We start from the raw sequence: 27149 nt of genomic DNA on the forward strand, positions 1-27149 counted from the left end.
GGATCTCTGGGCTGTGTTACCTGGAAAATGAGAGCTGAGCTGATGGAAATGCTCCCTCCTGGGCATGGCAGGCAGGGCTCTAACACAATTACTGCCCTGCCACGAGATGATAAAATAACTGCATTAAAGACAAGCTGGTGCCCTCTCAGCAGGGCTGGACAGACCCTGAGAGGGTGACAGGCCTGCAACATTTCTGACTCTGCAAACAGAAAGCAGGGTGTGACACAGCCCAGGGCTCGGCCAGCAGGGCACCTGAGCCTGTCCTGCCTCTGCTCTGAGGGTGGGAACCCCAGCCCTGAGAGCAGCCACCAGCCCTCAGTGCCTGAGTTCAGGGATGGGGGGAAAAAAAAGAGCTCCTTGTTTCTTCTGACTTATTTCAGAACTTTCTGTCAGTGATGGTTTTTGTTTTTAAAAAGCACCAGGGAGGTTTTATCGTGCCCGAGACCTTCACCTTGGAATCTCTGCCAAGGGAGAGCTCTGCTCAGTGGTGTGCACCCCTTTCCCCCATCCTTTCACACCCCTGGAACCCCCCAGGGAGCAGAGGGAAAATCCCCATCCAAGCTGGAGCCTCTCCCTCCCTCGTGTCCCAAGTGAAAATTGAGAAAGAAGGAAGGAGAGGTGGGGGGGGAAGAAAAGGAGGGAGAGATGAAGAGATAATTTCCTCAGCAAGTCATCGTCGTTAATGAAGTTTTACAAAAACAGACACAACCAAGGAAAAATAAAATTTCACAGGTGATAAATTTTTCCAATTTCCCTGGCAGAATTCGATAGGATTGTTAAATTAAGAGTGAAGGTGTCTGTTAGGAAGCAACGAGCAGTGATGGGTAATTTTATAGAGTGGAAAATTGAATCAAATTGCTACATTAAAACACAGCTCCTCTGAGAATGTGCCCAGAGCCCAGGCAGCTCTGGGATGGGGGATCCACGGTGCTGATGGATCCTGGCCGTGCCAGGGGGCTCCAGACCCCAGGAGTGGGTGCCCATGGGGTGTGAGGGCGTTTTCCCACGGGTGGGGTGGCCCAGGTTGGGATGTTCCACACAGGGAGAGGCAGCACAGCCCCCTGGGCTGGATTTTCCAGCATTTCCCTTCGATTGGTCACCGTGAAATCCAAATATTGGCTGGGGTGTCACACCAGGCTCAGGGGAAGGCAGAGCATCGCTTCCAGACCTGACTGCAGAAAAACACCCGGATGCAGCAGGGCTGGATGGGGGTTGAGGTGTCCCCGTGGATCCCATTCCTGGATTTCCCGGCTCAGAATCCCAAGGAATGTGCCTGGGGCCAGCAGGAAGCGGGACAAGGCAGGGAGGAGCAGCACCCCATGGTGGTGCCATCCCAGGATCTCTGCATTCCCTGTGGGAATCACCTGGGATTTCCTCCTTTGGGAAAAGGCACAGAGTGAGGGATCAGCAGAGGCTTGAGAGGAAAGGGAAACTGAGGCACAAGGAATGAACTCCTTGTCCCAGCCTTGGAGCAGCTGCCCTTGGCTCGGGTGGGGGAGGCAAACAGGGAGGGGGGCCTGGCTCTGATTTCTGGTTCAGCACCCCCCATTCCATAAAATACAGGGGAAAATGGCCCAAGGTGGGACAGGGAGAGGGGGCTGCTTGGAAAATCTTCCCAATCCCTGCCTGGCTCCTGGGCAGTGAGGATGGTGGGACCCCCAGCCTGAGCTCATCCATGAGCTGTTCCAGCAAAGGAGTCCATGCTGAGAGGGAGCTCCCAGAAAATGGGAAGGGACAGGATAGATAAATCTCCCCAGGATTACTGTAGCTCCCATGGCTGCCCAGCTCCACGTCCAGGCAGTGCCAGGATTCCCACAGCTCTGCTTCTCCTGGAGTGACGGACACGGCAGCGTTTCCTCCACGTGTTTTCCTGCTGACACTTCCCAAGGAGCCTGTGTGCCTGCCAGGAGCTGGGACAAGGGCTCTGGGAAGAGGTTTCCCGAGGGCAGCCTGGCTCTGGGATGGAAGCAGTGCCAGCAGGATGCAGACAGGGGTGTGAGGGTGTCCATGGGGAGCCCCCGGAGCAGCATCACCCACAGCGACCGGGTGGGTGATGCTACCCCAGTTCTGGGGATTTTCAGAGCTCAGGAGCTTGGTTTCCAGGCCAAAGTGGAATTTGGGATAGTGGCACTGAGTTAAAGGCTGAAGGAATCCGGGCAGAGGGAGATTTGGGGCATGGCAGTGGTGGGAGAGCCGGGGGCTGTCACGGCCGCGCTTCCCTTCTCCTTTACAAATGCAAAGAGCAGGCAAAAGCCACTTTCAATAATTTATTTCAAAATCGATGCTAACGAGGTTCTGTCTCGTCGGGGGCCGAGTTTTACAATAAAGGCTGATTTATTTAGGAAAGATTTTCGGTGCCGCTTCCCGTCCAGAGGGGGAGCAGGCGCTGTGACCCTCCCGACTCGGGATGTGATTTGCGAGGAGCCCTGACCTGGTTTGCATCGATCGGCTCCGCCTGGGAGGGGCCCTGGGACCGGCCCCGCATCCAGCAGCGATCCCTGCCGGCTCTGCCTCAAGGGGATGGCACTCACAAGTCCCCAGAGATGAGGCAGAGGCTCCTCTGCCCCCAGGGCTGCCCCTCACTCCACAAGAAGAGAGGGGGAGCCATTGCCATGGGCATTAACCTTTGGAAAACTTTGGGAATTGGGGTTATTTATATTATTTTATATTAGTCATATTATTTTGTATTGTTTGTATTATTTTGTATTAATTTTATTTATATATATTGAATGTTTATATTAATGTTTGTTATTTTTATTAATTTATCTTATTTACATGATTTAATAATATTTATATTATTTTGTATTTTTGATATCAATTTTAGCCCTCCTGTCAGGGAGTTGCAGAGACAGAAGGTCCCCCCTGAGCCTCCTTTTCTCCAGGCTGAACCCCCCCCCAGCTCCCTCATCTGCTCCTGCTGCTCCATCCCCTTCCCAGCTCCATCCCCTTCCCTGCACATGCTCCAGCCCCTCCATGTCCTCCTTGTCCTGAGATTTAAACTGATTCCCATGCAGATCTTTGCTCCTGCCAGTCTGCACCCATTTTTCCAGGCCTTCCCCATGACCTCCAGAATTCCTTAACCTCTTCCATGGCATCATTTCTTGCATCCCTTTCCCCCTCCTCTGCAGGCTGCCCACCCTCCTCTTTCTCCCTAATTCCTCCTTCCAGCTCCCCCTCCCCTCACATTTCTGTCCTGGAATTTCTCCTTGGAATCCGTTTTTCCCTGGGCAGGAAACATCTCTTCCTCCAGGACACCCGGCGAAGTGCTGCCTGAATTTATGGGGCCCTGAGAGGTGATTTGTTTTTACCAGCGTTAACAACAATTCATATTTTTCATGCAACACGTTTTAAAATATTATCTGCGACTTCCTCCCTTCCACTCTCCACAATTAGGCCGGGGATTTATGATCCTGGCCGTCGGATTCCCTCGGAGCCCTCGGCCTGCCCGGGGGGTTTGGTGTAGCTGTGGCACTCCCAGCCCTTCCCTGACTTCTCTGCTGTTTCCCCCCCACAGATGAGGAGCTGGATCCCCCCTTCCCAGAGGACTCCGAGGATGGTGGGAGCGGAGAGAGGAGGGGTAAGAGCTCACCCTGCTCTGGGCAGCCCCCCCAGCTCAGGGTTGTGGGGGCTGATCCTGAGCATCCCCGGGGTGTGGGTGGAGAACCCCCAGGAGCAGAGCGGGAGACTCCTCAGCTGGGCAAAATTCAGGCTTGGGGAGCTCTTCCCACCTGGAGCATCCCCGTGGAGTCAGTCCCACCCCTCTCCCTCATCCCATCGTGGATGTGGAGCGGGAGCATCCCAAGGGGCCTGGGAGAGGGGCTGGGGGCAGGAGGAGCCGGAGCAGGGGCAGGAAGCGAGTCCCGCCCTGAGGAAGCTGCCGCAGGGAGGGATCCCGGCGCGGGAAGCCGGAAGGAACCCAAATCCTGCCGAGGTGGCCGGGGCCCCACCCCTGCCTTTTCCTTGAGGACCTGCTCCGTGGGTTGGGAGCGGAAGGGCTGTTTCCTCCCCGCTCCCACCTGCTCGGTTTTCCATGGACTTTCCGCCCCGGCACAGGAAAGCGGCGCTTGTGTCCGAGCAGCCGGGGCTGGGCTGGCTGGGGGCTTCCTCTGCCTGGAAAACACATCCCCCCATCACAGCCTGGTCTGGGAGAGCTCCCCACACCGTCTGCACCTCGGAGGGGATGGTCTCACCCTGGTGATGCTCAGCATCCCGCGGTGGGATGACGGGGATCGCAGGGATTTGCTGTAGGATTCTGTGGATGGTGGGGGATAAAGCAGTTTCACCCCTGTGCTCTCTTGCATTCACGAGCACCCCAAGAGTTGCTTGGCTGGTTTTCCCCTCCCAGCAATCCAGGAGCCCTCATTCCTGATTTCCTGGTGTTCTGATCCAACGATTTCCCCTTAGGTGACATCAGACCCCCTTGGATGATCCTTGGGCAGTTGTCCCCAGCCCAGGAGACTGCTCAGGCCTGTCCCTGTGGAAATCTTGGAAGCACAGACAGGGTTGAGCCCCAGCTGCTTCCAGAGACTGGAGGAACTCAGTGTTTCCCCTCTACCAGGGATTTTGGGAAGCTTCTCCCAACTCTCTGGCACGATGAATTATTTGGCCACTGGAGTACCTGGCAGTGGCAGCTGATACCAGCACCCAGAGCTTGGAAAAACTGATAATTCCAAACTTTCTAACCTGTGGGGGGTCCTAAAGTGGGGCTGTGCATTTATCCATGGAGATGCCCCCTGTCCTTACCCCGTGGTGCGGGATAGGGGCGGCAGCAGGGGATGGGAATGGATGTGTAAGGGACACAAAGGGAGGGAGAAATCCACACAAACACGCACGTTTTCCTCTCCCTCTCATGCCCTCCCCGTTATTTAAACACCAGGAGAGCAGCTCCCCGGGGGTTTCCCAGCTGGATGTGGGATCAGAGCAGGGCTTGGTGACAGCCTGGCACCGGCGCTGCTGCTGATCCCGCACCCCAGGGATTCCCGAGGATTTTGGCTCTCGCCTGTCACAGCCCTTTAACACCCTGCTCGGCCTCATTAGCGTCTGCCGCCGGCTCTAATTGCTGTTAATGGTTCGAACTGGTTTGTTACTGGCGGTGTCAGGATTGCTCCGGGCTCCGGCGCTGTTTTTACTCCCTGTGACACATTACACTCCTGCCTCTCTGGAAAACAGGGCTGCCTCTCAGGAGGGAAAGGTTACACGGCAGCCCCGGCAGCCCCAGCCAACCCTCGTGCCTTTTGCCTCGGAAATTGGAGCTCCCGTCCAACTGGACCAGGAGCTGCCGGATCCCGGAGCAGAGGGATGTGCTGAGGGAGGGAGGGAGGGAAGCGGCGAGTTCCTGATTAAATCAGGCGGCGTTTGGCTCGTGCAGGACTATTGTTCCTCGTTTCTAAAGAACCGAGAGGATGCCACAATTCTGGAGCAGCCCCACAGTCCAGCTGAGAGCTGGGGCTGCTCCTGCCAGGAGTCCCATTTGGTCCTGCTCGGGGCTGTGGAATCCCCCACCTCGCGCCGGAAAACGGGAGCTGAGCACAAACAGAGCAAAATCCCATCCTTTGGATAACAAATCTGCCTCCCAGGCTGCTCCCTGTCACAGCCCCTGTCCCCTGTCACAGTCCCTGTCCCCTGTCACAGCCCCTGTTCCCTGTCACAGCCCCTGTTCCCTGTCACAGCCCCTGTCCCCTGCCACAGCCCCACTGCACCCCGCAGTGACGCCCCGCAGCTGCAGACGGTTTGTCAGGAGGGTTCAGCATCAACAGGAGGAGCAGCCAGCCCAAGGGAAAGGCACTGGGATGGATCCTGCCTCTCCCACAGCCTCATCCCGGGGCTGCTGGGGCTGCAGAGGGGATTGCAGCACTTGTCACATTGGGCTGGTTTCCTCCAGGACCCCCCAGGCCGTGCAGGGGGAGCAGCTCCGCTTCCATCAGGATAAATCAGCGCAGGGAAATCAGGGATGAACTGTCTGGCATGGGGCATTTGGGGCTTTTGTAACAGGACCTTTTATCCCTAAAAGGGAGCAGGGTCAGTGCAGGTGTAATGCAGGAGTCTTGGGATGGCTTGTCTGGATCCCACATCCCACCCATCCTGGAGCTGGATCAGGAGGATCATGGACATCCACCACCCCCTGAGGAAGCTGCAGAGGGAAGCTCCCCCTTGCCTGGCCTTGGAGTGTTAAAATGGGACCCCCTTTTCCTGCAAACAACCCTAATCTTAATGAATTCTAATTCTAATTTATTTTAACACAATATCCCTGCTCTCTGGCACAAACATCCCTGTGGGTTTGGAAGCTGGGAATGAAGTGCCACGCTGTCCTCGGGATCATCTTCCTCCTCTGGCCCAACAAGCCCTGACCTTTGGAAGGCAGGGGTGGAGGGAGGGGTGGGACCTTCCATCCCAGCAGCTGTCACAGTTGGAAAAAACACTTTTGGGGGGGCACGAACCTCCTTCCTGTGGGCTGGAAAATGGTCTCCCTTTGTAGTCACAGGGTGTCACATCCAGGCTGATGCTTCCCCTTCCTCCTGGATGAGGTGGCACGACGGCTCCAAGGTCCTCCTGCTCCTCTGATAAGCAGGAAAGAGCAGATGTGGGATAAGGAAGCATCTCCTGATTCCTGGTAAAGGAGGGGAAACTGGGACTGCAGCTTCCCAGCAGCATCCTCAGGTCCTCATCCCCAGGGATCTCTGCAGGGGCACTTGTGGCTCTGGAAACATCCTGCAGGAAGATGTATTTTTCTATTTCCCTGTGTGTTTTCTACCACTCTGTTTAAATCTCTTTGCCAGCAAGTTAATTACAGTGTTCCATAGAATATGTCAATATTTCTGCTGTATTTCAAGCCTTTCCCCATCCCTGTCTCACAGGGGGATGCCAGGGCCATGCCCCCATCCCAGATAGTTCTCTGCTGTGTGACATTGTCCTCACTCACACCCTCCCTTAACGACCTTTTGTGTTAATTACACAATTTTCTGGCTCTTCCCAGAGCTGCACTGGCCTCATCCTCCTGCTCAACTCCCCAATATTTCCTCTGCTCCCAGCTCATAACCCCTGATTCCTGCCCTTTCCACCGGCTTAAATAACTCAGTAGCTCCTACTCCTTCTATTCCCTTCCCAATCTTTTCCTCGCCACTGCGTCCTCCCCCTTTAATACTTTCCAAAGGATGCAGACCTACTTTTTTTTTTTTTTTTCCTGCCCAGCCTTTCTATTTAAGTTCCCCAAGTCCCTGAGTCATTGCAGTTGCTCCCTGCTGTGCCATTACCCATCTCTGTAATGTCCTTTTTCATATTTAGGTGATCCAATCTGGGCACAGCATTCCAGCTGCACCCTTATCGCTCCGTCCCCGAGACCACATTAGCAGCATTTCCCTCCAACATGTGCTCAATATTTCCTATTTATGCTTTCTGGGCTTGGTTCAGAGCAGCACAACCCGCTGGAACAGCCCCTGTGCTCAAATCCCCCAAAAACCCTGGTTTTACCGGCTGTAATTATCCATGGGGGTCACATCGTGGATGTGTCCGTGTCGTGACATCTGCATTCGCCCCCAGCTCGGAGTGGTGCCATCAGGGCGCTCTCCTGCCTCGAGCCTTCGGTCCAGGAGCATCTTTTAACAGCTGTGGGCTTGAAAACCGGGGAATCTAAGGGGGTTTGGGGTGTTTTTGTGCTGGGATAAACCTTGGTACCACTTCCCACGGCCCCATCAGCCCAGACCCTGGGCTTTCAGCACACATTTGCTTCTCCACAACAGAAAAAAAAAAAGGGGGAAAATAAAATTGCTGGATCACATCCCCTTCCCTTTCCACAGGCATTCTGCCTTCCCAAACTCCCAACCTGATGGGAAGAGGGAGACCTGAGCCATCAGGGTGTATCATCCCAAGGTGTGGGACCTTGTCTCTTGGGAACAGGGGTGGAAAGCATCTTTGATGCCTGTTGTGGCTTGGTTTAGGGTTTTCTGAAGCATTTATCAGTGTGTATATATGTATTTATTGATAAATGTTGCATTTGTTTATTGACCAGCCCCTTTCTCTTGCAATACCTCTTTGTCTTCCATCTTTTCATTAAGATGCAAAATTAAGAACCCAAACATCTCCTTCCTCTCCTAAACAAACACCACCCCTTCTCCCCCAGCACCCCACAACCCCAAATGTCATCCCCCTGTCACCCTGACCCCTGGTTTTGGTTTTCCCCCCAGGAGATGCCAAACGAGACTACGCCAATTATTACCACGGCCTTTGGGACTGCAGGGGGGACCACCCCGACGAGCTCTCCTTCCACCGTGGGGACCTCATCTACATCCTCAGCAAGGTAGGGCACCCCATCATTTCGGGGTTGGGGCTCCATTTCAAGGTCAAAACGTGACAAAATCGGTCAAGATTAAGGTCTGCAGTAAAGTTAAGTTAGCAGGTGGAGGAAGGAACTGGACCCTGGCATCCCACCCCCTCCTCCCTACATGCCCATACCCCACCCCACAAGACATTTCAAATGCCCCAGAGCCAGATTATTTTATTTTTAGGTGGTTTTTTTCAGCCAGCAGTGGAGTCAGGACGTGCTGTTGCTCAGGTATTCCAGGGGTAATTGAGTTGCTCAGCCAGGTGTGACCAAGGGCCCCCTTCGGCGAGAGCGCGGGGCTGAATAAATTAAGGGTTTGTATTAACGGGTTCAGGGGGGGCAGGAGGGGCCTGTGACCCCTCTGCTGCCCTGTGTGGCCCTGCAGGGCTCTGCCCCTGTTCCCAGCTGGTCCCTGCTGGCCCATGGTGGCCCTGGCTGGCAGGGATGAACTTGGGGTGGTATTTTATGGGGGATGTTTTGCAATGCCCTTTGCACCCCGATCTGGCACAGGAACAGGGATGGATTTGAGGACACTGGGCTTTGCTTGTGGTGTTTTGCAACGAGTTTAGAACCCCAGTATGACATGGCAAGAGCAGTGAACTTTGGGGGGCCCGTTTTACAGGTGTTTGTGTCCTTTGCACCCTGATCCGGCACGAGAGGAGCGATGAACTCGGGGGGCTGTTTTGTGACGCCCTTTGCACCCCACAGGCTGCCCCCCCACACTGCCCCTGTGCCTCCCTGGAGGTTCCCATCCTGCATGGACAGACATTTGTAGCTCTGAGGAGCGTTTGGGGCCGGCTCTGACACCTCCCTGCCAGGAGGCAGCTGCATCCCTGGAAGCCGCTTCGAGCCCGGGCTTCGCCAGCCCTTCCTGCCAGGCTGAGAATTCCCCATCTGTGGATCTCAGAGCGCTTTTACAGCAGCATTTAGCGACTTGCTGCCCCCCTGGGGCAGGGCTGAAGTGCTCTGGGCACTGAACCCACACCCCCAGCCCATCTCCTTGTTTATCCGTGGGGTGACACCACGAGTGAGCCGGGTCCATCCCTGGGGCCATCCAGCGGTGCCGGTGATGGTCCTGCCTGTGTGTGTGTGTGTGTGTGTCCCATTGCCAGCTCGGGGACACAGCTTGGAGTCACGGCAGGGTTCTCACTCTCTTCAGTGGCTCCAGATTGCAACTCTTGTGCCGGCTCCCTCACACGGAACCGATGGGTCCTGCGAGCTTTTCCCCCCGTAAATTACTCCGCGCGACGGATGCGGCTCCAGGGTGGGGAGGGAGGGAAAAAAGGAGGAGAGGCAACGATGGGAAGTGGTGGTGGTGGTGAAGGGGTGGTGGTGGGGGGAAAGGTGTTTGAAAAGCCTGTTCACTCAGCTGCATTTTAATTTCCTTTTCAATCTTGTCCCAATTAATTTCGCCGAATTAATCTCGCGGAGGCGAAGTCGGCGCGGCCGCTCTGTCTGAACATGAAATAGTGGCTCATATAAAAACCCATCTGGTGTGAGCGGGGCACTCGCCGGCTGCCGCCCGGGCCCTGCCTGACATTTCCAGCAGCACCAGCGGCGGGGGGAGAAAGTGGTTTGGGGCTGAGTGGACATCAGGAGCTTGGGGGGGGAGGAATAGTCGGAGAATTGTGGAGCCGTCGAGGTTGGAAAAGAGCTCCGAGATGTTTGTGAGCGATCAACCAGGGCAGAGCGCTGAGTGCCACGTCCTGGGGTTTCCTGAACGCCTCCAGGGAGGCTGGGCAAGGGCAGCACCCCCTGTTTCATCCCTCCTGGAATCCTTGGGCTGGGTGTCTGTGCCAGCACTGGGAGCCTTCACCTGGAGCGCAGGGAATGCCGCTCTCGGGGGTTCTCTTTGCCCCCCCCAGATCTGGGAGGAGGCTCCTTCTTGCACCTCAATATCACCAGCATTTCATCAGGTGCTGCAGGGACAACAGGGAGGGGGGTGACAACTTTACAGCCTGTGTCCCACCTCATCACCCCAAAACACCCCTGTGGGTGGGCTAAAATTCAGGGAATGAGTCTGGGGAGGAGAAAGAGCAATGCCCCATCCCTGGAAGTGTCCAAGGCCAGGTTGGGCAGGGCTTGGACCAACCTGGGATAGTGGAAGGTGCCCCTGCCCATGGCAGGGCGTTGGAATGAGATGATTGAGGTCCCTTCCAACCCAAACCAGTGTGGAATTCTGTGATAATCCCAGCAAAAGCCTGGCATCTCCTCCCTGTCCCCGGCACCCATCCCTTGTCCCCTGGCTGAGTGATTTGTACGTTATGATAATTATTTGAATGCAGCGAGACTTCCTATTTTAAGTGGGCTTAGTTGGATGTGACAAGCCGGCCATAAAACCGGATAAGTTAATTCCCTCAATTGCTTCCAATGAAAGCAGGGGAGGGAAGCAGAGGTGGGGGAGAAGGGGGGGTGCGTATTCCCGTATCCCAGAGCCCGAGCCAAAGGCGTGTGGTGACATCTAGTGGCATTTTCCCTGGATTTGGGGCCGTCTCGCTCACGGGGAGAGGCCACTGGGGTGTCATGTGTCCCCCCCTCCGTGATGTGGGTGATGAACACAGCGTGGGATGAGTTTGGCCGGGGCTCAGCACGGGGTGGGGGGTTGAGATGCACCCCCCCAGGCTCAGCAGAGCTCAGCTCCCGTTAACAACCCCTGCGGGAAGCGGCCGAGCCGGGAGGGCCGGGCTGGGGCGGCGGGGTCAGCTGGAAGGCAACGGTCACCCACCGGTCAAATTCAAGCGAGGGCCATCCGTCCCCGGGCCCCCCCGGCGGGAGCCAATCGTCCAGAACCGGCCCCTGGCAGCCTCATTCCTCCCAGGTAATTTGGATAAATGAGGGGACACCCAGAGTGCCGAGGACAAAAGGGTGGCCGAGCGCCGGGGGGGCGGCGCCGGCGGTGCCCGGAGCGCCGAGGCTGCTCCCAAATCCTGCCCCTGCCACGGGGACTCGCCCACCTGCCCTTCTTCCTGGGTCCCAAATTCTACAGGGACTCGTCCCCCTGTCCTTGATGCTGCTTCCCAAATTGTGCCCTGTCCACGAGGCCGTGTCCCAGATTGTGCCCCTTCCACAGGGGCTCACCCGTGTGTCTGCCGTACTGCATCCCAAATTTTATAGGGACTCACCCCCGTGTCCTTGATGCTTCATCCCAGATTTTATAGGGACTCACCCCCATGTCCTTGATGCTTCATCCCAGATTTTATAGGGACTCACCCCCTTGTCCTTGATGCTTCATCCCAAATTTTATAGGGACTCACCCCCATGTCCTTGATGCTTCATCCCAAATTTTATAGGGACTCACCCCCGTGTTCTTGATGCTTCATCCCAAATTCTTCCTGCTCCACAGGGACTCACCTGCACGTCCCTGATGCTGCATCCCAGATTTTGCCCCCAGCCCCGCTGCTCTCACCCCCACTGTGTCCATGGACCATCCTGGTCCCCAAGGGCACACGGAGCCCCTCTCCCATGGTCCTGGTACCCCAGACCCATCCCTGCTGGTCTCTGGGGGCTGCTGAGACGTTTCCCCCCAAGCCCACGAGCTCCTCCTGGGCTGGCACGTTGTTCCACGGGGGAATTTCAGGTTTAAGGAATACTCCGAGCATTTATTTTGCCCTGAAATGTATAATAAATGCTGTTAAAGACGTGGGCTTTGACAGAGGTAATAATAAATTCCGTGTTAAAGACAGTAGTTTAATTCCTTCTCCCCTCCAATAGTGCCCAGAATAAACTATATTCATCACCCAGTAATTTTTTACCCCATAAATCTTTAAAACGAACCGTCGGAGGCTGTTGAGGCTGAAATATTGTGAATTTATTAGATATGCCCATGTAGGATTGGATTCAGAGGTTTCCATTCGAATATATTACAGGGGAAATTTGTGTCTTTAAGTGTGACAATCCTGCCATTTTCCAAAGGCTCCGGAACAACCGGCAGCTCCTCCAGACTCGACTCTGCCTTTTATTTGACAGAGATTTAATGATGAGCCCCTCGATGGGGGGGGTTGTGTGTGGATGGGGGGGTGACATTTGCTGTGGTGCCCTTGGGTGGCAAACTAAATAAATAAGAATGAGTAAATAGATAAATATGTGTCGGGGTGAATAAATAATTGTGGAGGTAAATAGATACGTAAGTGTGGAGGTAAATAGGTAAATAAATGTAGAGGCAAACAGATAAATAATGGGAGAGGTAAATAGATAAATAAATCAATCTCGAGGTGGGTAAATAAAGAACTTTATAACAGGAAGCAGATCAATAAGTAAATAAATATATAAATGAATAAATAAAGCGGGTTTTTCCAGCGTAGCAAATGCCTGACCATTTCCCAGTTTATTTTGTAAATGGGAGTGGGAATTTCACTTGGAAGTCATGATGATGGCGAGTATTAAAGTGAAGCCTCATCCTTAAACCCATCCCTTCCTGGTTGTAGCTTTCACAGGTTGTTTTATGGATCTACATATTATATATATTATTATTTATATATGTGTGTATATATATATAATGTGTAATATTATATCTGTAATATCTTATATTTTTAGTTATATAATATTATTGACTATAACGTTATGAGTTTGATATTACTGAGTTGGACTTTTGATCCCTTCCAACTCGGGATATTCATGAATATATAATATTGTATATTATTATATCATATATAATATAAATGATAATATTCTCTCTCTATTCCATACATCCACACCTGTGCCTGGATGCAGGTTGTTTATATTTGGGAAGTGGTGAATTGTTAATAGAGGGGAAAAGGAGGAGCCCTGAGGATAAAATCCCAATTCTGCACCAGCAGAACAGCCCAGGAGGGGTTTAAATGTGCCAAGAGGTGAGAGCAGCACCTCCAGCCCTGCCAGGTCGGAGCCTGTTGAGCTCAGGGCACCTTTGTTTTCCTTTGCTGATGCGAAATCCCAGCAGAGAGTGGGAATCTTTGTTCATTAGAGAGAGACGGAGCTAATTATAAAACCATCTCGGGGGCCACGAGGCGCCGGTAACATTTCAACCAATTGATGTGGTAACATTTACAGCGGTTCTGTTGCAAAATGTCACGTACCCGGCTCGCTTTCATTAGGGACGAGTTAATAGATGGATGGCATTGAAAGTCCCGGAATTGAAACTCCCAGGCTCGGGAATAAAATCGAGTTTCCCTTGGCCAGAACTCCCTCCGTGCCCTTCCCACCCCCCGCCTCCAAGCCCCCAGAGGTCCCCAATTCCCGGCGTTTCGCCCCCTTTGCGGTCACAGATCAAGAATTAACAGTGAGAGCAGGAATTATAATCATGAGAACATTGAAATCCAGGGTGGGGGAGCTCGGAGGAGCCTGGTTTGGGGTCTGGATTCACGTCCCGCTCCGCCAAGGATCTCACACCCGCCAGTGTTCCGTGCCATCCTCCCTTCCCTCTGTCCTCCGTTCCCTCCTTTCTCCTTTTTTTTTTTTAATCCCCTTTTCCAAGCTGCTCCATCTGTAAATGAACAAACATCTTGATTTTATAGCCTCTTGCTTTGTACCACGGAGGGGAGAAGGTGGGGAGGGAGTAGTGGAATGCCTAAGTAAGACTTTAATTCCGGATTCATTTGCGCCGGTGTGCTGGAGTTGTCACCAACCATAATGCAGGATTTAATTAAAATAACACGAGTGTGTCTCGGTGTGTCCTGGGGTGGTGATCACCCACTTCCAGCGCTGCTCCCAGCCCTGGATTTGTGGAGGTGCAGCAGAGGGATGAGGCAGGGAACACTCGCAGCGTTGTTCTCGCCGAGGCTGAGCCTCCCTTCCCTCCTCTCCTGCCCTTTCCCTGGGTGGCTCTCCACGGATTTGGGACCCTCGGATGTGTGAGGGGTCTGGGGGTCCTGGGTCTGGCTCCTGGTCCTGGGCTGGGGTGGCTGGGGGGGATGCCAGTTTTTAGAGCAAGGGGTGGGATTGGGGTTTGGAACGTGGTCCCTGTGACACCCCTGTCCAAGGGAAGAGGGAGACCCTGCTCCCAGTGCCCGCCTGTGCTGGGGCAGAGAGGGGACCCTGCTCCCAGTGCCCCCTGTGCTGGGGGAGGATGGGGACCCTGCTCCCAGTGCCCCCTGTGCTGGGGGAGGATGGGGACCCTGCTCCCAGTGCCCCCTGTGCTGGGGGAGAATGGGGACCCTGCTCCCAGTGCCCCCCTGTGCTGGGGCAGAGAGGGGACCCTGCTCCCTGTCCCAGTTCAGGCGTTTCTCCCACCCCAGAGGGTCCCTCATCCTTTCCCCACATCCTTCCCATCAATCCCTGGGGAAAGGCAGGTGGTTTCAGGTTAATTAGGAGCTCAGAATCCCGATGGAGGAAGGAAGCAGCAGTTCGGGGCTCGCTGGGCTTGGGATTTTGCTCTTGGTGGGGAATGCGGGAAGAAAACGGGGGTGTTTTTGCGAATTCCTGGTGAAGTTGCGGATTCGTCACCTTTGCCACGTCCCTTGTCCCCATCCCCGGGTTATCCTCGTTCCCTCTGCCGCCCCCAATCCCCCCAAACCCATCCCGAGGGATACAAACCGAGGGGAAATAATCGCAGTGACCTTTAGGGGGGAGCGACCCGCGGGGGGCTGGGGTGTGTTACTGTATAAAACTACTTTAACAGTCTGGATAATACCCCTGACGGGATCGGCACTCCCTGCTCCCATCCACAGCCCTGCTCCCCTCTCGGGCACTCAGGGCTGGCTGGCTCCTGGCTCACGATTATCCCCAGCCCTCTTCGCGGGTCGCAGGCGGAGTTTAACTCCGCTGGCTGCTCATCTCCATCAGGCCGGGAGCAGTGCAGGACTTCAGAGGCGAAAATAATTGGCTGCAGAGCAAATTTGGGAAATGGAGTGTGCGATAAAGCAAATAAAAATCGCTCCCGGTTTTGGTGGGGTTTTTTTTGGTTTGTTTTTCTTTTCCTCCCCCCCCTTTCCCGGTGGTGGCGAGGGCAGGGATAGGCGGGGAGGGACCGGGGCTCAGTTATTTTCACCTCCCTCGCAACTTCGCCATTAAAGTTGCACCTACAGCTAGGAAGTTTGTCCGTGAAAAATGGTCATTTTGTTTCCCCTGCTCAAAGCACGTTATTAAAATGCTAATTTAAAAGAAAAAGGAGTTAAATATCTCGCGATGGTGCAGCCTAATTGCAGCCATAATGAGCTCTCTAAATGTGAGTGCCCCTGACACACGGAGAGCATAAACAGCAGCGAACACATCATTAGTGCTCGCGTTCATTTATTCTGCCGACCTGGCGATGACCCCGCCGAGGGTCGGGAGGAGCAGGTGGATCCGGCTGCGCGGCCCCCGGGGATGCGGGAAGCGAAGCCGGGAGCGGTTGCCATGGCAACGCGGGGGATGCGGGACCGCCCGCCCGCCGAGCGGCTCCCCCCGACACACACACCCCCCTGTTCCTGTGCCCTGCGCAGCCCTGGACACCCCCGGCATCACCCTGCACACCCAAACCCTGCTGAACCCCTCCCTGAACCCTCCTGCCCCCCTCCCTGCACCCCAAACCCTGCTGAACCCCTCCCTGCACCCCCAAACTCTGCTGAACCCCTCCCTGCACCCCCAAACCCTCCTAAACCCCTCCCTGCACCCCCAAACCCTCCTAAACCCCTCCCTGCACCCCCAAACCCTGCTGAACCCCTCCCTGCCCCTGAACCCTCCTGCCCCCTCCCTGCACCCCCAAACCCTGCTGAACCCCTCCCTGCCCCGAACCCTGCTGAACCCCTCCCTGCACCCCCAAACCCTCCTAAACCCCTCCCTGCACCCCAGGACCCCTCCCTGTACCCCGCACATCCCTGTACCCCGCACATCCCTGGACCCTGCTCATCCCTGGACCCTGCCCATCCCTGGATCCTGCTCGTCCATGGATCCCACGCATCCCTGGGCTCTGCTTGGCCCTGGATCCTGGGCATCCTCCCAGCACCCTGTGTATCCCTGCTCCCCCAGACCCAGCACATCCCCTGGAGCCCGTGGAGGGTGATTTGGGGTGACAGCAGCCAGAATCCCAGGAGGGGTGCAGGGACAGTGGAGGCAGAATCCCAGAATCAGTCCTGGAATCAGTCCTAGAGTCACATTTGGGTTGGAAGGGACCTTAAAGCCCATCCAGTGCCACCCCCTGCCACGGGCAGGGACACCTCCCACTATCCCAGGTTGCTCCAACCTGGCCTTGGACACTTCCAGGAATGGGGCAGCCACAGCTTCTCTGGGAAATCCATCCCAGCCCCTCACCACCCTCACAGGGGAGAATTCCTTCCTTCTATCTAGTCTGAAACTTCCATTTTTCCTCTTAAAACCATTCCCTGCTAACAACTCTCTCCTCATTTTCCTTTTCTCCCCCTCTTTGAGCCACAGGGGGGTCTTGGCTTTGGTGTGATGGGGAAACTGAGGCAGGGAGGGGGAGGTACCTGAGCTGGAGCATCTCGGCTGTGCCAGGGTGGGGGGACCCAGGGGTGCTGTGCCCACCCTGTGCTGCTGCTGTTTTGGGCTGTCCCCCCTCAGCTGAGCATCCACACCCATTTTCCATGTGGAGCTGGGAGCGGGACGGGACCCTCTGGAGGGAGGGGCAGGAGCAGCCCCACAGGAGAGGAAGGAGGTCGATAAAAGCCGTTCTTTGGGAACGATTTTTGCTCCCTTCCAGCCTGTTCGCTTCCAAACAGCCCCTCTAACCACGTCCCACCACCACCCCAACAACTTCCCTCGGATTTTTCCCCCCCTCCTCCCCCCCTGTTATTTTTGGTTTTTTGGTCTCCACTCTCCCTCCTGTCCGAGGGGCACAGGAACACCATCCCCGGGATATACTTTAAAATAAAAAATATCCCAGCCCGCACCTTCCCCCTCCCCTCCCGACCCCCCCTTCCTGCCGTGCACTCTCGATGAACCTGTGATATTGTAGCAATGGCCCTTGAAGTGCGGTGGGGAGGTGATTTAGGAGAATATTAAAGGCAATGTGGAGATTCGGAGGCGCCTCTCTCAGGGAGATCTGGAGAAATACGCGGCACAGATGGGCTGAGCAGATTAAACATTTCCGTCACATTGTTTTCCAATTGTGTTTGCGGTGCCTGAGGGTTGGGGCTGCGGTCAGAGCCGAGCTGGGTGGAATAAATATTAACGCGGCTCCCAACCCCGGGGCCGCCGGGGTTATTGTCTGGAGCGGCTCCAGCTCCCTCATCTGCCCCCTCTCGGTGTCCAGAGGGATGTTTGTCCCCCTGTCCCCCCCACCCCGAGCTGGGTCGTGCTCTGGGGTTTGGGTTTTGGGATGCCTGGCTCTGCTGGTTGGTCGGTTTTGATGGGAAATGGTTACTTGGATAAATCCTGAACCCCTTCTGGGGCTGGTCCCCTCGTGGAAAGCCCGAGGAATTGTCTCAAGGAGGAGGTGGCCTCTTGTCCTTGCCAAAATTTCCCTCATTTCTTCCTGGGTTTCCTCCCCCACCCAGGGACCGTCACCTTCCTCCCCCTCCATCACCCTGAGTGCTGCTGCTCTGAGCTCCTGCTGTGTGTCAGCTCCTTCCCCCTGGGGTGGGATGTGGAGATCCCAGTGGGATGGGACACACAGACCCTGGTGGGATGGGACCCATGGAATGTGCTGGGATGTGACACTCGGATCCTGGGGGGATGGGACACCGTGGCCACCCTGGCGATGCCAGAGCTGGCACTGCAGATGGGACAAGGGGAAGGAGCCCCCAACCCCAGCTGTGTATCCACAGCTCCCTGGCTGGGAATTCAATCCCTGCAAACAAGTGGGAATCGTTGATTTTTGTAAGGAGCCACCCTACAAAACAGTATATGTGGAGAAGGGGGTGAGCATCGCCCAAATTAACTCCTCCATGCCCCAGGCTGGGGGATGTGCCAAGGAACTGCCGTTCCAACTGGAATCCCAGCGGCTCTGAATCTCCAGGGACAGGGAGCCCCTGGATTTCGGGGTGTTCAGCAGCCCTAAGGGAATGGAATCCCATAACTTTTAGGGCCCCACCAGGCATTCCCCCATCTGAGGCCACGCTGGGGAGAACTGGCCACGTTCCCATCACCACCTCTGTGACAGTGGGATGTCCCCCCTGGTGGGGACAGAGGGAACCCGTGGCTGGGCCATGCAGGGACTCCACTTCTCCCATTCCCACCCGGTCTCTCCCGGCTGATGCCGGAGCAGCCACAGTGGGAGCAGGGAGGGAAAGCAGTTTGTGGTTGTCATCTGGAGTTGTTTCCTTTCCCCCTTTTCCCTCTCCCTTGCCGATGGAACGAGCAGCTTGAAGGTTTTTCCGGCCCTGTGCACCAACCTCCCCCTCCCAAAAGGCCTGATGGTGGGTGATGATCCGAGCCAGCGTCTGCTCCGGGCCCGCTCGGCTCCGAGGATTTTAGGAATGGCACTTGGAAAGTACTCTGGGGGAAGGGGTTCTTCCTTCCTGGGAGGAATCACAGCATTTCAGGAGCAGAGCGAGACCCTCGTGGCTGTGCAGAGGGGCGTGTTGTGGTGACCCCCAAACCCGGTCCTCTGTTACTGCCAGCAGGGGAAGGGCTCCAGATTCCCGGTTTGTTGATTCCTGGGGATGGGGCAGAGCGATGGCCTCGCTCTGATGCCCAGTTGGGGTTCCCAGGGGCTCCTGGCACCCCAACACCTGCCCCCAGGCAGCACCCAGAGCGGTGGAGGGGGCAGAGATCCCACTCCCCTCTCCATCCTCCCCGCAGCAATTACCCTCCCGATCGGTGGCTTTCCAGTCCCTTCTGCAAAGTCTCGGCTAAATTACTTCCCTGCCCCCTCCTCCAGCACAGCCCAGGCAGGTACCGAGCACAGAGGCCCCATTAGTGTGTAATTAGGTAGATTCCAGCAAAAACCCATCCTCAGCCTCCCTCCTCCCCCTCTCCCCCTTCCCGAAGCCGGCGCGAGGCGTCAGCGAGATGTAAATGAGCGTCTCCAGACAGAGCAGAGTTCACCCTGCACTGGGCTCTGCCTCGCTGTGCCAGTGCTCTCCTCGTTTTAATAGTTTAATAAAAATTAGCATAATTAACGAACATCTGTATGATCCAGAGTGGTGCAATTTGGCACTTGGAAACGAGGACTTAAACATTATTGCTGGGAGTTTAATGTTGTTTTAATTCTTTTTGGCACCGCGCGGTGGAATAACGGCTCGGGCTCGGCTGCTGCTCATTTGCATTTCCCTCCCTTTGATTATGAGCAATCGTGGGTTATCCGGCAATTCATCAAAGCAGAAATTATTTTAAAATACCTCTCGCGGTGTTGCAGCCCCGGAGTTGCTGAGGGAGGGGGTGGGCACAGGGTCCCCGGCGTGCCCAGGGCGCGGCTCAGCCCCGTGGGTGCCCGCGATGCAAATGAACCCCAATTTTTCCTTCTGCGGGAGGATTTTCCCCTCCTGGCTGGTGGGATGTGTTCCCCCATCCCTCCATCCTGCTGTCCCTCCCCAGTCCAGCAGTGTCCTGGGGCCCTGGCTCCGTGCTGTTTGCTGCAGTCCCTGGGGAGCGGCGGGATCCCGACCCGGAGAGGGTCAGCATTCCTGGCACCCGTTCCTGGCTCTGGCTCTGGCAGCACCATCTGCAGAGCTGGGAGCGTGGGGAGCAGTGTCTGCCTCTGGTGACTCAGCCCTTCTCCCGAGCTCTTTCCCTGTGGGGAAGCACAAGGGCTGAGCTTGGGGACACATTAAATGTCCCCAGCCAGGCAGAGAGGGAACAGAGCTGGGAGCGTGGGGCATGGAATGGGGCGTGCTGCTGGGAACATCTCCATAATTTAACGTCTAAATTTTTTAAAACTCACCTGTTTTTGATGCCAAACTTCGTAAAACCGTGTGTGCAAACTCCTCCTCTTTTCACACACGGAGGGAGGAAAGCTCTCCCTGTTGTTACTTGTCTATGGGATCTGTTGGGGGGTATGAAAATCACACCTAAATCAGGGAGGGAACGGATTAACCAGGCCTGATCCAGCTGGAGGGGCTCCTGGAGCTCCAGGCTGAGGGCTGGGCCTCCCTGGGGCTTGGTATTTGAAATTAAATGCCCCAGAATACCGGGGTGTGAATTAAATGTTGAGTTTCTGAGCAAAACCCAGAGGACCCTCCCAGAGCAAAGGGGGAGTGCTGGCAGGACGAGGGAGGGGGGATAGCAAGGACAGGGAAGGATTTACTGGGGGAGAGGTGGGACTGGGGCGTCTTCTGTTGGAATCTGGGGGGGCTGGAGAGCCAAAGGAAGGGCCCTGCAGCCACATTCCCTGCCTGTGTCCCCCCAGGAGTACGACACGTACGGCTGGTGGGTGGGAGAGCTCAACGACGAGGTGGGGATTGTGCCGAGGGATTTCCTGGAGGCTGCCTACGAGCTGGAGGAGCGGTGAGCAGGGACAGTGGCACCCCAGGTGAGAGGGGGAGGGAGTGGGGCCTGGGGGCGGGTGTTGCAGAGGCGGCTCCACCCCGGGGGTGTCCCGGCATCCCTGAGGATCGTCTTTGGCTCCATCTCCTGGTCTCCGTTTTACCTGGGAGAGCAGGAAAAGCACAGTGGCACAGTTCAGGGGCGGTGCCACCCCGCCCAGTGTCCCTCAGATTCCACGGGAGGGACGTGGTAAAGCCACAGCAGCCACCAGGGATGTGGAGAGCTGTCACTGTGCCACCAGCACTGACACCAAGTGCCGCACACGGAGAGTTTCTCTCCCAAAACCCCACAGTGGAGCTGTTCCTTTGGGGAAACTGAGGCACGGGGCAGGGCTGGCAAGGAGGGGTCTGGAGCGCTGCCACCTCCCAGTTCACCTGGAGATCTCCCCCCGCTCCTTGTCCCTCTGTGCCCGTGTCAGTCCCAGCCTGCCTCTCGCTGTCCCCTTCCCCACCATCACCTGTGTCTCTCCCCGAATCCAGGTGCTCCTCTCTCCCTGGCCGTGCAGAGACACCAGTGACAGCGGCTCCCACCTGCAGCCTCCCCTGCCGTGAGTGTCCCTGGCATGAAGAGCCCCCCCCGTGCCCTCTGTGGGGTGGGGGGGGGCTGGCACCCCCAATAAAGCCATTTTCCTCTCCGTGTCCGGCTGCTCCAGACTTCGTGGAGCCGGAGCTGGGGGTGGGAAGTGCCCCTCGGCTCCACCCCCCACACCCCCTGCCCAGCTCTGAGCACCCCCAGAGCTCCCCACCCTGGCCCCGGCCGAGCCCTCTGCTGAGCCCAACACATCCTCTTCCTCCTCCTCCTCCTCCTCCTCCTCCTCCTCCTCCTCTTCCTCCTGCTCCTGCTCCTGCTCCTGCTCCTGCCGTGCTTGGCCGAGGGGCCGCTAGATGGTGGTAGGGACCTGCTCAGCGCAGCCTTCCCAGGGAGGTGCCCAAACCCCCTGGGCCGCCCCCCAGAGCCCCTCCTGGCACACGAGCATCGCCTGAGGGGCAGCTCCAGGGCAGGCTGGGCAGGTGTTTGGAGCCGGGGGGGATCCCGTGGGAGGCCGAGGACGCGGCCAAGCCCAGCCCGGCGCTCGCTGCCTCGTCACGTGGCTTTGCTCGCAGAGCGGGGTTTTGGGGGGTGGGAGCCTGATCCCAAATCCACTGCCTCGTCCCGGGCTCCAGAGAGCTCCATGCTCTGCTGGGAAGATGGGAGAGAGGAGAGAGAGGTGGGAACAGGATGCTTTGGCTGCAGTTGGAGCAGGAGCCCCCTGGCACGGTGTGTCAGCGGGGGGGAAGGACAGACTGGAAGGAGCCGCCTTCCCAGGGGATAAGGATGTGCTGGCTGGACAGCCTGGCCCCATTCCAGGCTGCTTTTCTGGCAGGAGCTGGGGAGGGGGAGCTGTGCCAGGCTTTTGAGGGCGCAGGGAGGGGGCCACGCCATCCTTACCTGCCCCAGGTGGGGAAGGTCCCCTTGGGCAGCTCTGTGTGCCCACCACACCCCTGAGCCCCCCGGGATTCCAGGCTGACTCCAGCCACCCCAATCCCTGGCACGAGGGGCTGACCTGCCCCACGTGTGGCAGAGGGGACAGTCACCCCCCCTCAAAGAGCCACTGCCCCCCCAGCCCAGGGGCTGCTCCCCACCCCAGCCTGTGCCGCCTCTGAGTCACCGTTTTCCCGACAGCTCCGCAAAAGCCGATCACCAGCACTAAAAATAATTCCTGAAAGGCGGCCAGGAGCAGGGCTGTGGCCCCGGGGGGATGGAGAGAGGCAGGAGAGGGGCTGGAGAGGGGTTGGAGAGGGCTGGAGCCCTCACTGCAGCAGCCCCACGGGCTGCCCTTCCCAAACCCACCTTGGGAAGGGCGGCCCCGGGGCAGGACGGCTCCTGGCGAGACATCCAGGGAAGGGTGTTGGCAGTGCCAGGACATGCTCCTGGAGCAAACCAGGGGGTGGGAGGGAGCTGGGGCGGGGCAGGGCTTTGGCTGAGGCTGTGCCCAAGCAGGGTCAGTGGGCATGAGGGGTTGGTGGGCACAGAGAGGGGCCGTGGGCACAGCTGGGCTCACAGCTGCGCCATTTGGAGCCGCTGGCTGATGAATGTGGATGAATATGCATGAGGGGGGGCAGCCAATGGCAGCGGCGCTGCCGCGCCCCGGCAGCTGCCAGCCTTGGCCGTGAACTTCTCCTGACATTTCGGATGCGCCTCCCAGGGTTTGCCAGCCCTCCCTCCCCCTCTTTGGTGCATCCAAAAACCACACCAAACCCCCCCAAAAAACCTCAGGGGAGACCCTCATCCCTGCCCCCTGCAGTGACCCCGGGGACCTCCCTGCTGCCCCGGGCAGGGGGAGCCATGTGGGTGCTGGGGTGGGTGAGGTGCCATCATCGCTCCCTGTTTTCCCTAAATTCCCATCTCCGCAGTTCTCCCAGCCCGGCCTCCACCCACACAGCACAGGCAGGCACTGCCGGGTCTCTCCTGCTTCAGTTTTTATTTCAAGTCCGAGCACGTCGGCCCTGCCTGAACCGGGGCTGGGGGGGAGCAGACGGGGCAGGACCACACGGGGAGGGGCAGCAGGAGCAGCCAGAGCCAAACCTGCTCCTTCTTAGCCCGGCAAATCCGAGGCCCCCCCAGGAACCCACCTGGAAGGGACAGCCCCTCCCAGGGCAGGGGTGACAAACTGCCCCCCTTGTGCTCCCCCTGACTCGTTTCCTGCCCAGGGGGAAGCTCAGCTCCCGCTGTCCCAGCTGCAGCTACCAACCTGCAGGGAAAGCTGTGCCAGGAGGCCCCAGGTGGGGATGTGGGATCTGCACCCCATGTGTGGGCTCTGGGTCTGTGCAGCTGAGCCCTCTCTCCCCTCCCCAGGAGGTGCAGAGGGAGGGGAACACAGGGGGGCTAAACTGGAGAAGAGGGGCTGGCCCTGGATCCACCAAGGAAAGCCTTTTCCCATCAGGCAGCGTATCCCACCCTGCCCTGGGATGTGCCAGGAACAGGGAGGTGGCACTGCCACCCCACCGCGCACTGCTGCTGCTCCAGCCAGAGGGCAAAGGCCACAGGAACAGCAAGCACAGGTTCCACCACCCACCAGATCCCTTCTCCAAGAGGAGAGCGATGCAGGCACTGCCTGGGACACCAGGGACAGTCAGGAGTCAGCGGGGACAGAGCCCGGGACAAAGCCGTGTTCCCAGAGCAGCCCCGTCCCCCCAGCCCGGCCATCCCCCTGCTTCCACAGTGCCCCCTCTCCCAGCGAGGGAGCAGCTCCTGGGAAGGCAGGTGGCGTCCCCAGGGCTGTCACTGCGTGTCCTGCCCCGCTCCCGGGGGCTCCTCGGGGCTGTCGGAGTGCGCGTCGTCCACACCGAAGTCGCTCCAGTACGGGAGGCTCTCCGGGCAGCCCTGGGGGCTTCCCAGCCCGGCACAGCTGGGAATGGGGAACAGCTCAGAGGGGAGAAGGGATCCAGGGGAGAGTCAGGGCCTGAGGTGCCCCTGTGTCTCCCAGATCTCCTTGGCACAACCCCTCCCTGCAGCTGGGGCTGCCCTTGGGATGCCCCTCCCTTCCTACCTGGCTCTCGGGTCCCGCCCGGGCAGCGCTGAGGGCCGACCCTCCTCCTCCTGCACCCAGCCACAGTTGGACATGGCATAGTGCAGGATGGCCTCTGTCACTGTCTGCGTGCCCTGGCCCTGCACGCAGGCCTCGATGTCGGGCACGGAGAGCTGGCTCTGCAGGAAGAGGTGCAGGCGGCTGTCCGAGAGCAGCACCACGTTCTGCACCACCCTGGGCACGGAGAGAGGAGGGGGAGTCACCCTTCAGAGCACCACAGCCCTGCTGCCACCTCCCAGGCAGCGCTGTCCCCTCCCTGCCCTCAGGAATGCTGCACTCACTTCTCCAGGAACTGCTGCAGTCCCTGTCTCCGCTTCTCGATGAACTCATCAGTGCTGCCCACGAAGAAGGTGGATTTTCCAGGCAGCTCTGGGACAGGCCTGGGGGCACAGGGCTCAGGTCACCTCAGTGCCAGCACAGGGGACACTGGCACAGCACCTGTCAGGACCCTGCATCCCTCCAGGGAGTCCAGGTATCCCCTGCTCCGCTCTGAGGTTTCCATCCACGCCTGCTCTGAGCTCTCGTGGCTCACCCAGGGCAGGGAAAGGTTCTCCCCCAGCTGTCCCCGAGCAGCAGGAGGAGGGAGAGGAGGGTCAAGGAGCACTTACACCAGGCCAGCATTCTTCTGGAGCTGCCTCCTCAGCCACACGAACTCACGGTACCGGCGCCGCACGCATGAGGTCTTGGCAGTGAAGGCCTTGCTGTTGGTCTGCCAAAAAAAAGAACAGGTCCGTGGGGATTGTCCAGGGGATTGAGGGGCAGGGAGGAAGGGGAGGCACTCGGGGATCCATCCCCTCCACGCTGGGTCTCAGACCCACAGAAGGCAGGCCGGGCAGCTGAGGGTTCTCCCGTGGGAGCCCCTTCCACCCCCACGGGCTGGATAATCCCCCTGCTGAGCCCCAGCCCAGCCCTGCAGCTCCAGCCCCTGCCCCTCGGCCCCAACTCACGTGCAGGAAGATCTTGTAATCCACATAGGAATTCCAGGAGCCTTCGTTCTGCACGCGGGGGTCCTGCACTCGCACCGTGGTCACTTCCTGGGGGGCACGAGGGGTGTCCCTGCTCAGCCCCCCGGCATTCCAGGGACAGGGATCCCACCCCCACCACGCCTCCCTATCCCAGGGGGAGCACAGCCAGCTCCAGACACTCCCAGCCCTGTCCCCAGCTGCCCCTCAGCTCAGCCCCACGGACCCTTCAGCTTGCCCAGACCGCCCCGTGCTGCCCAGTTCCCAGCAGGAATGCACACGTGGGGAAGGGTCTTACTTCCTCTCGGTTCTCCAACATCCTAGAGGAGCCAGAGCCCAGCGGGAAACATCTGGGGAAAGAAAAGGGATTTAGGAGGATCAGCACAGTGGGGTGTTCCAGGGATTCTGCACTCCCCCAGCACCACCCACCCACACTCAGCTGCCCGTCCTGATCCACGGAATAAAGAGGATGTGTCCAAATCCAGCAGCCCACAGGGAAGGGAGAATCCAGCACCTGCTCCCGAGGCAACTGGGGCTCCCTCTGGGATGTGCTGGAGGGCGTGGGGTGACCAGGGCTGGGACCTGCAGCAGCCCTGTCCTCAGGCCACTCTGCCCAGAGCTGCTCTGGGATCCTGCAGCCCTTGGGAACAGCAGAATTCCTGGATCCCGGAGTGAAGCAGAGCCCAGCCCAGCGGGCTGTGACCCCCGAGGAGCTGCTGGTGCTGCTCTCCCACAGCACATCCCTGCTCCCGGGGCAGGAATGGGGGTTTCTGGGAGAGCCTTTGCCCCGGGGGGAACTCCTGTTAGCCAGGGAGAGCCCAGCTCCCGGTTTGCTCCTGCAGAGCCCACACTGGGAGCACAGGAGGGAGCCAGGGTGGGAAAACCCAGCCCACTCCCACAGGGGCAGGTCTGCACCCACAGCCGGGGGAGCCGGTTTGGCTGGGGACGAGAATTCCCTGCTTTTATCCCGGCTCCCTTCTCCCAAAGGCCTCTCCTGCAGCAGGGAGCTGGAGCAGGAGCTCAGCTGGGATGTCCAAGCAGGGAACACCACAAATCCACACCAGGGAGGCACCTTTCCCAAAATCCAGCCTGAATTTCCCCCCCCCGACACAGCTCCAGCCGTTCCCTGGGGTCCTGTCACTGATCCCAGAGATCCTCCTGGATCCTGCCCCACTAGTACATTCTCCTGCAGGAATCCCCGCTCTCCAACAGCAGGAACACAGTGCCAGGGCTTGGAATAGGGGCAGGACATCCCACTAATCCACGATCCTGGCAGTGAAATCCCTCTGGACACACACACAGGCCAGGAACACTCGTCAGGGGGAGCTGGAAGACCGAGCGTGTCCCGTGTCCTGGTTCCACCTCCGGCCCCGGGATCGCTTGCAGGGAGGTTTTCGGGATGAACCCACAGCTCTGGGACTTCACCCAGCACATCCCAAGCTCCCGAGGAGCCAGCCCTCCCTCCTGGAGCGATCCCCATTCCTTGGGAAGAGGAGGAGAAGGGAAGGGGCCAAATGGGCCACGAGTCAGTCCTGGGGGAGCTCTGAGAGCTTCCTGGGCCTCCCCCTCAGGACCGGCTCAGCAGCACAGCCGGGACCATTCCGTTCCCAAATCCCAGATCTGTGGGATCGCAGCCCCACAAGTGCTGGGATGAGCCCTGTGGAATCATCCCCAAGCTCCCCCCCCGACGTTGCTTTCAGAGCTCCTGCTCTGCCCCAGCACCTTAAGAAGGCAGGAGGGAGGCTCGGGAGTTGCCCAGCGGAGCAGCAGAGGGATGCCAGGAGCAGGAATTTCATGTCCCGAGGTGCTCCCAAGAGCAGGGAGCCCTGGGGGAGGTGGCTTCCCTGCAGCCAGGCCGCGGGAAAAGCGGGATCAGAGAGCCCAGGAGCTCGGGTCCCTCATCCCCAGGAACACCTAATCTCGTCTGGGCTCTACTGGGAGTTAATTGATCCCGATCATCAAC

At 57.9% G+C, this 27149-nt stretch overlaps 2 protein-coding genes across 5 annotated transcripts in view; one reads left to right on the plus strand and one right to left on the minus strand.

Annotated features, from left to right (window-relative positions):
• The window catches only part of SKAP1 (src kinase associated phosphoprotein 1), a 130385-nt gene extending 109136 nt beyond the window's left edge, over nucleotides 1-21249 (plus strand). The window contains exons 10-13 of the mRNA XM_050328004.1: nucleotides 3515-3577; nucleotides 8181-8293; nucleotides 20520-20642; nucleotides 21136-21249. Coding sequence (XP_050183961.1) covers nucleotides 3515-3577; nucleotides 8181-8293; nucleotides 20520-20621 — 278 coding nt within the window. The 3' untranslated portion in view covers nucleotides 20622-20642; nucleotides 21136-21249. The remainder of the gene's footprint in view (nucleotides 1-3514; nucleotides 3578-8180; nucleotides 8294-20519; nucleotides 20643-21135) is intronic.
• Nucleotides 1-27149, minus strand: part of SNX11 (sorting nexin 11) — a 393545-nt gene that overhangs the window by 365434 nt on the left and 962 nt on the right. For 2 of the 4 annotated variants that reach the window (XR_007630308.1, XR_007630309.1), the window contains exons 2-7: nucleotides 25485-25536; nucleotides 25172-25258; nucleotides 24833-24933; nucleotides 24506-24604; nucleotides 24186-24398; nucleotides 23649-24044 (exon numbers count right to left, since the gene is read on the minus strand). Coding sequence is in view for 2 of the 4 variants with exons in the window: in XM_050327985.1 (XP_050183942.1) it covers nucleotides 23918-24044; nucleotides 24186-24398; nucleotides 24506-24604; nucleotides 24833-24933; nucleotides 25172-25258; nucleotides 25485-25505 (648 nt within the window). In the remaining 2 variants the exon portion in view is untranslated. Of the gene's footprint in view, nucleotides 1-23098; nucleotides 24045-24185; nucleotides 24399-24505; nucleotides 24605-24832; nucleotides 24934-25171; nucleotides 25259-25484; nucleotides 25537-27149 lie in introns of those variants that run through there. The other 2 variants (XM_050327985.1, XM_050327987.1) reach the window with 2 other exon arrangements.

This window comes from Myiozetetes cayanensis, unplaced genomic scaffold (assembly GCF_022539395.1).
Source record: "Myiozetetes cayanensis isolate MyiCay16 unplaced genomic scaffold, myiCay2020 scf35, whole genome shotgun sequence".
Classification (NCBI taxonomy): Eukaryota; Metazoa; Chordata; class Aves; order Passeriformes; family Tyrannidae; genus Myiozetetes; species Myiozetetes cayanensis.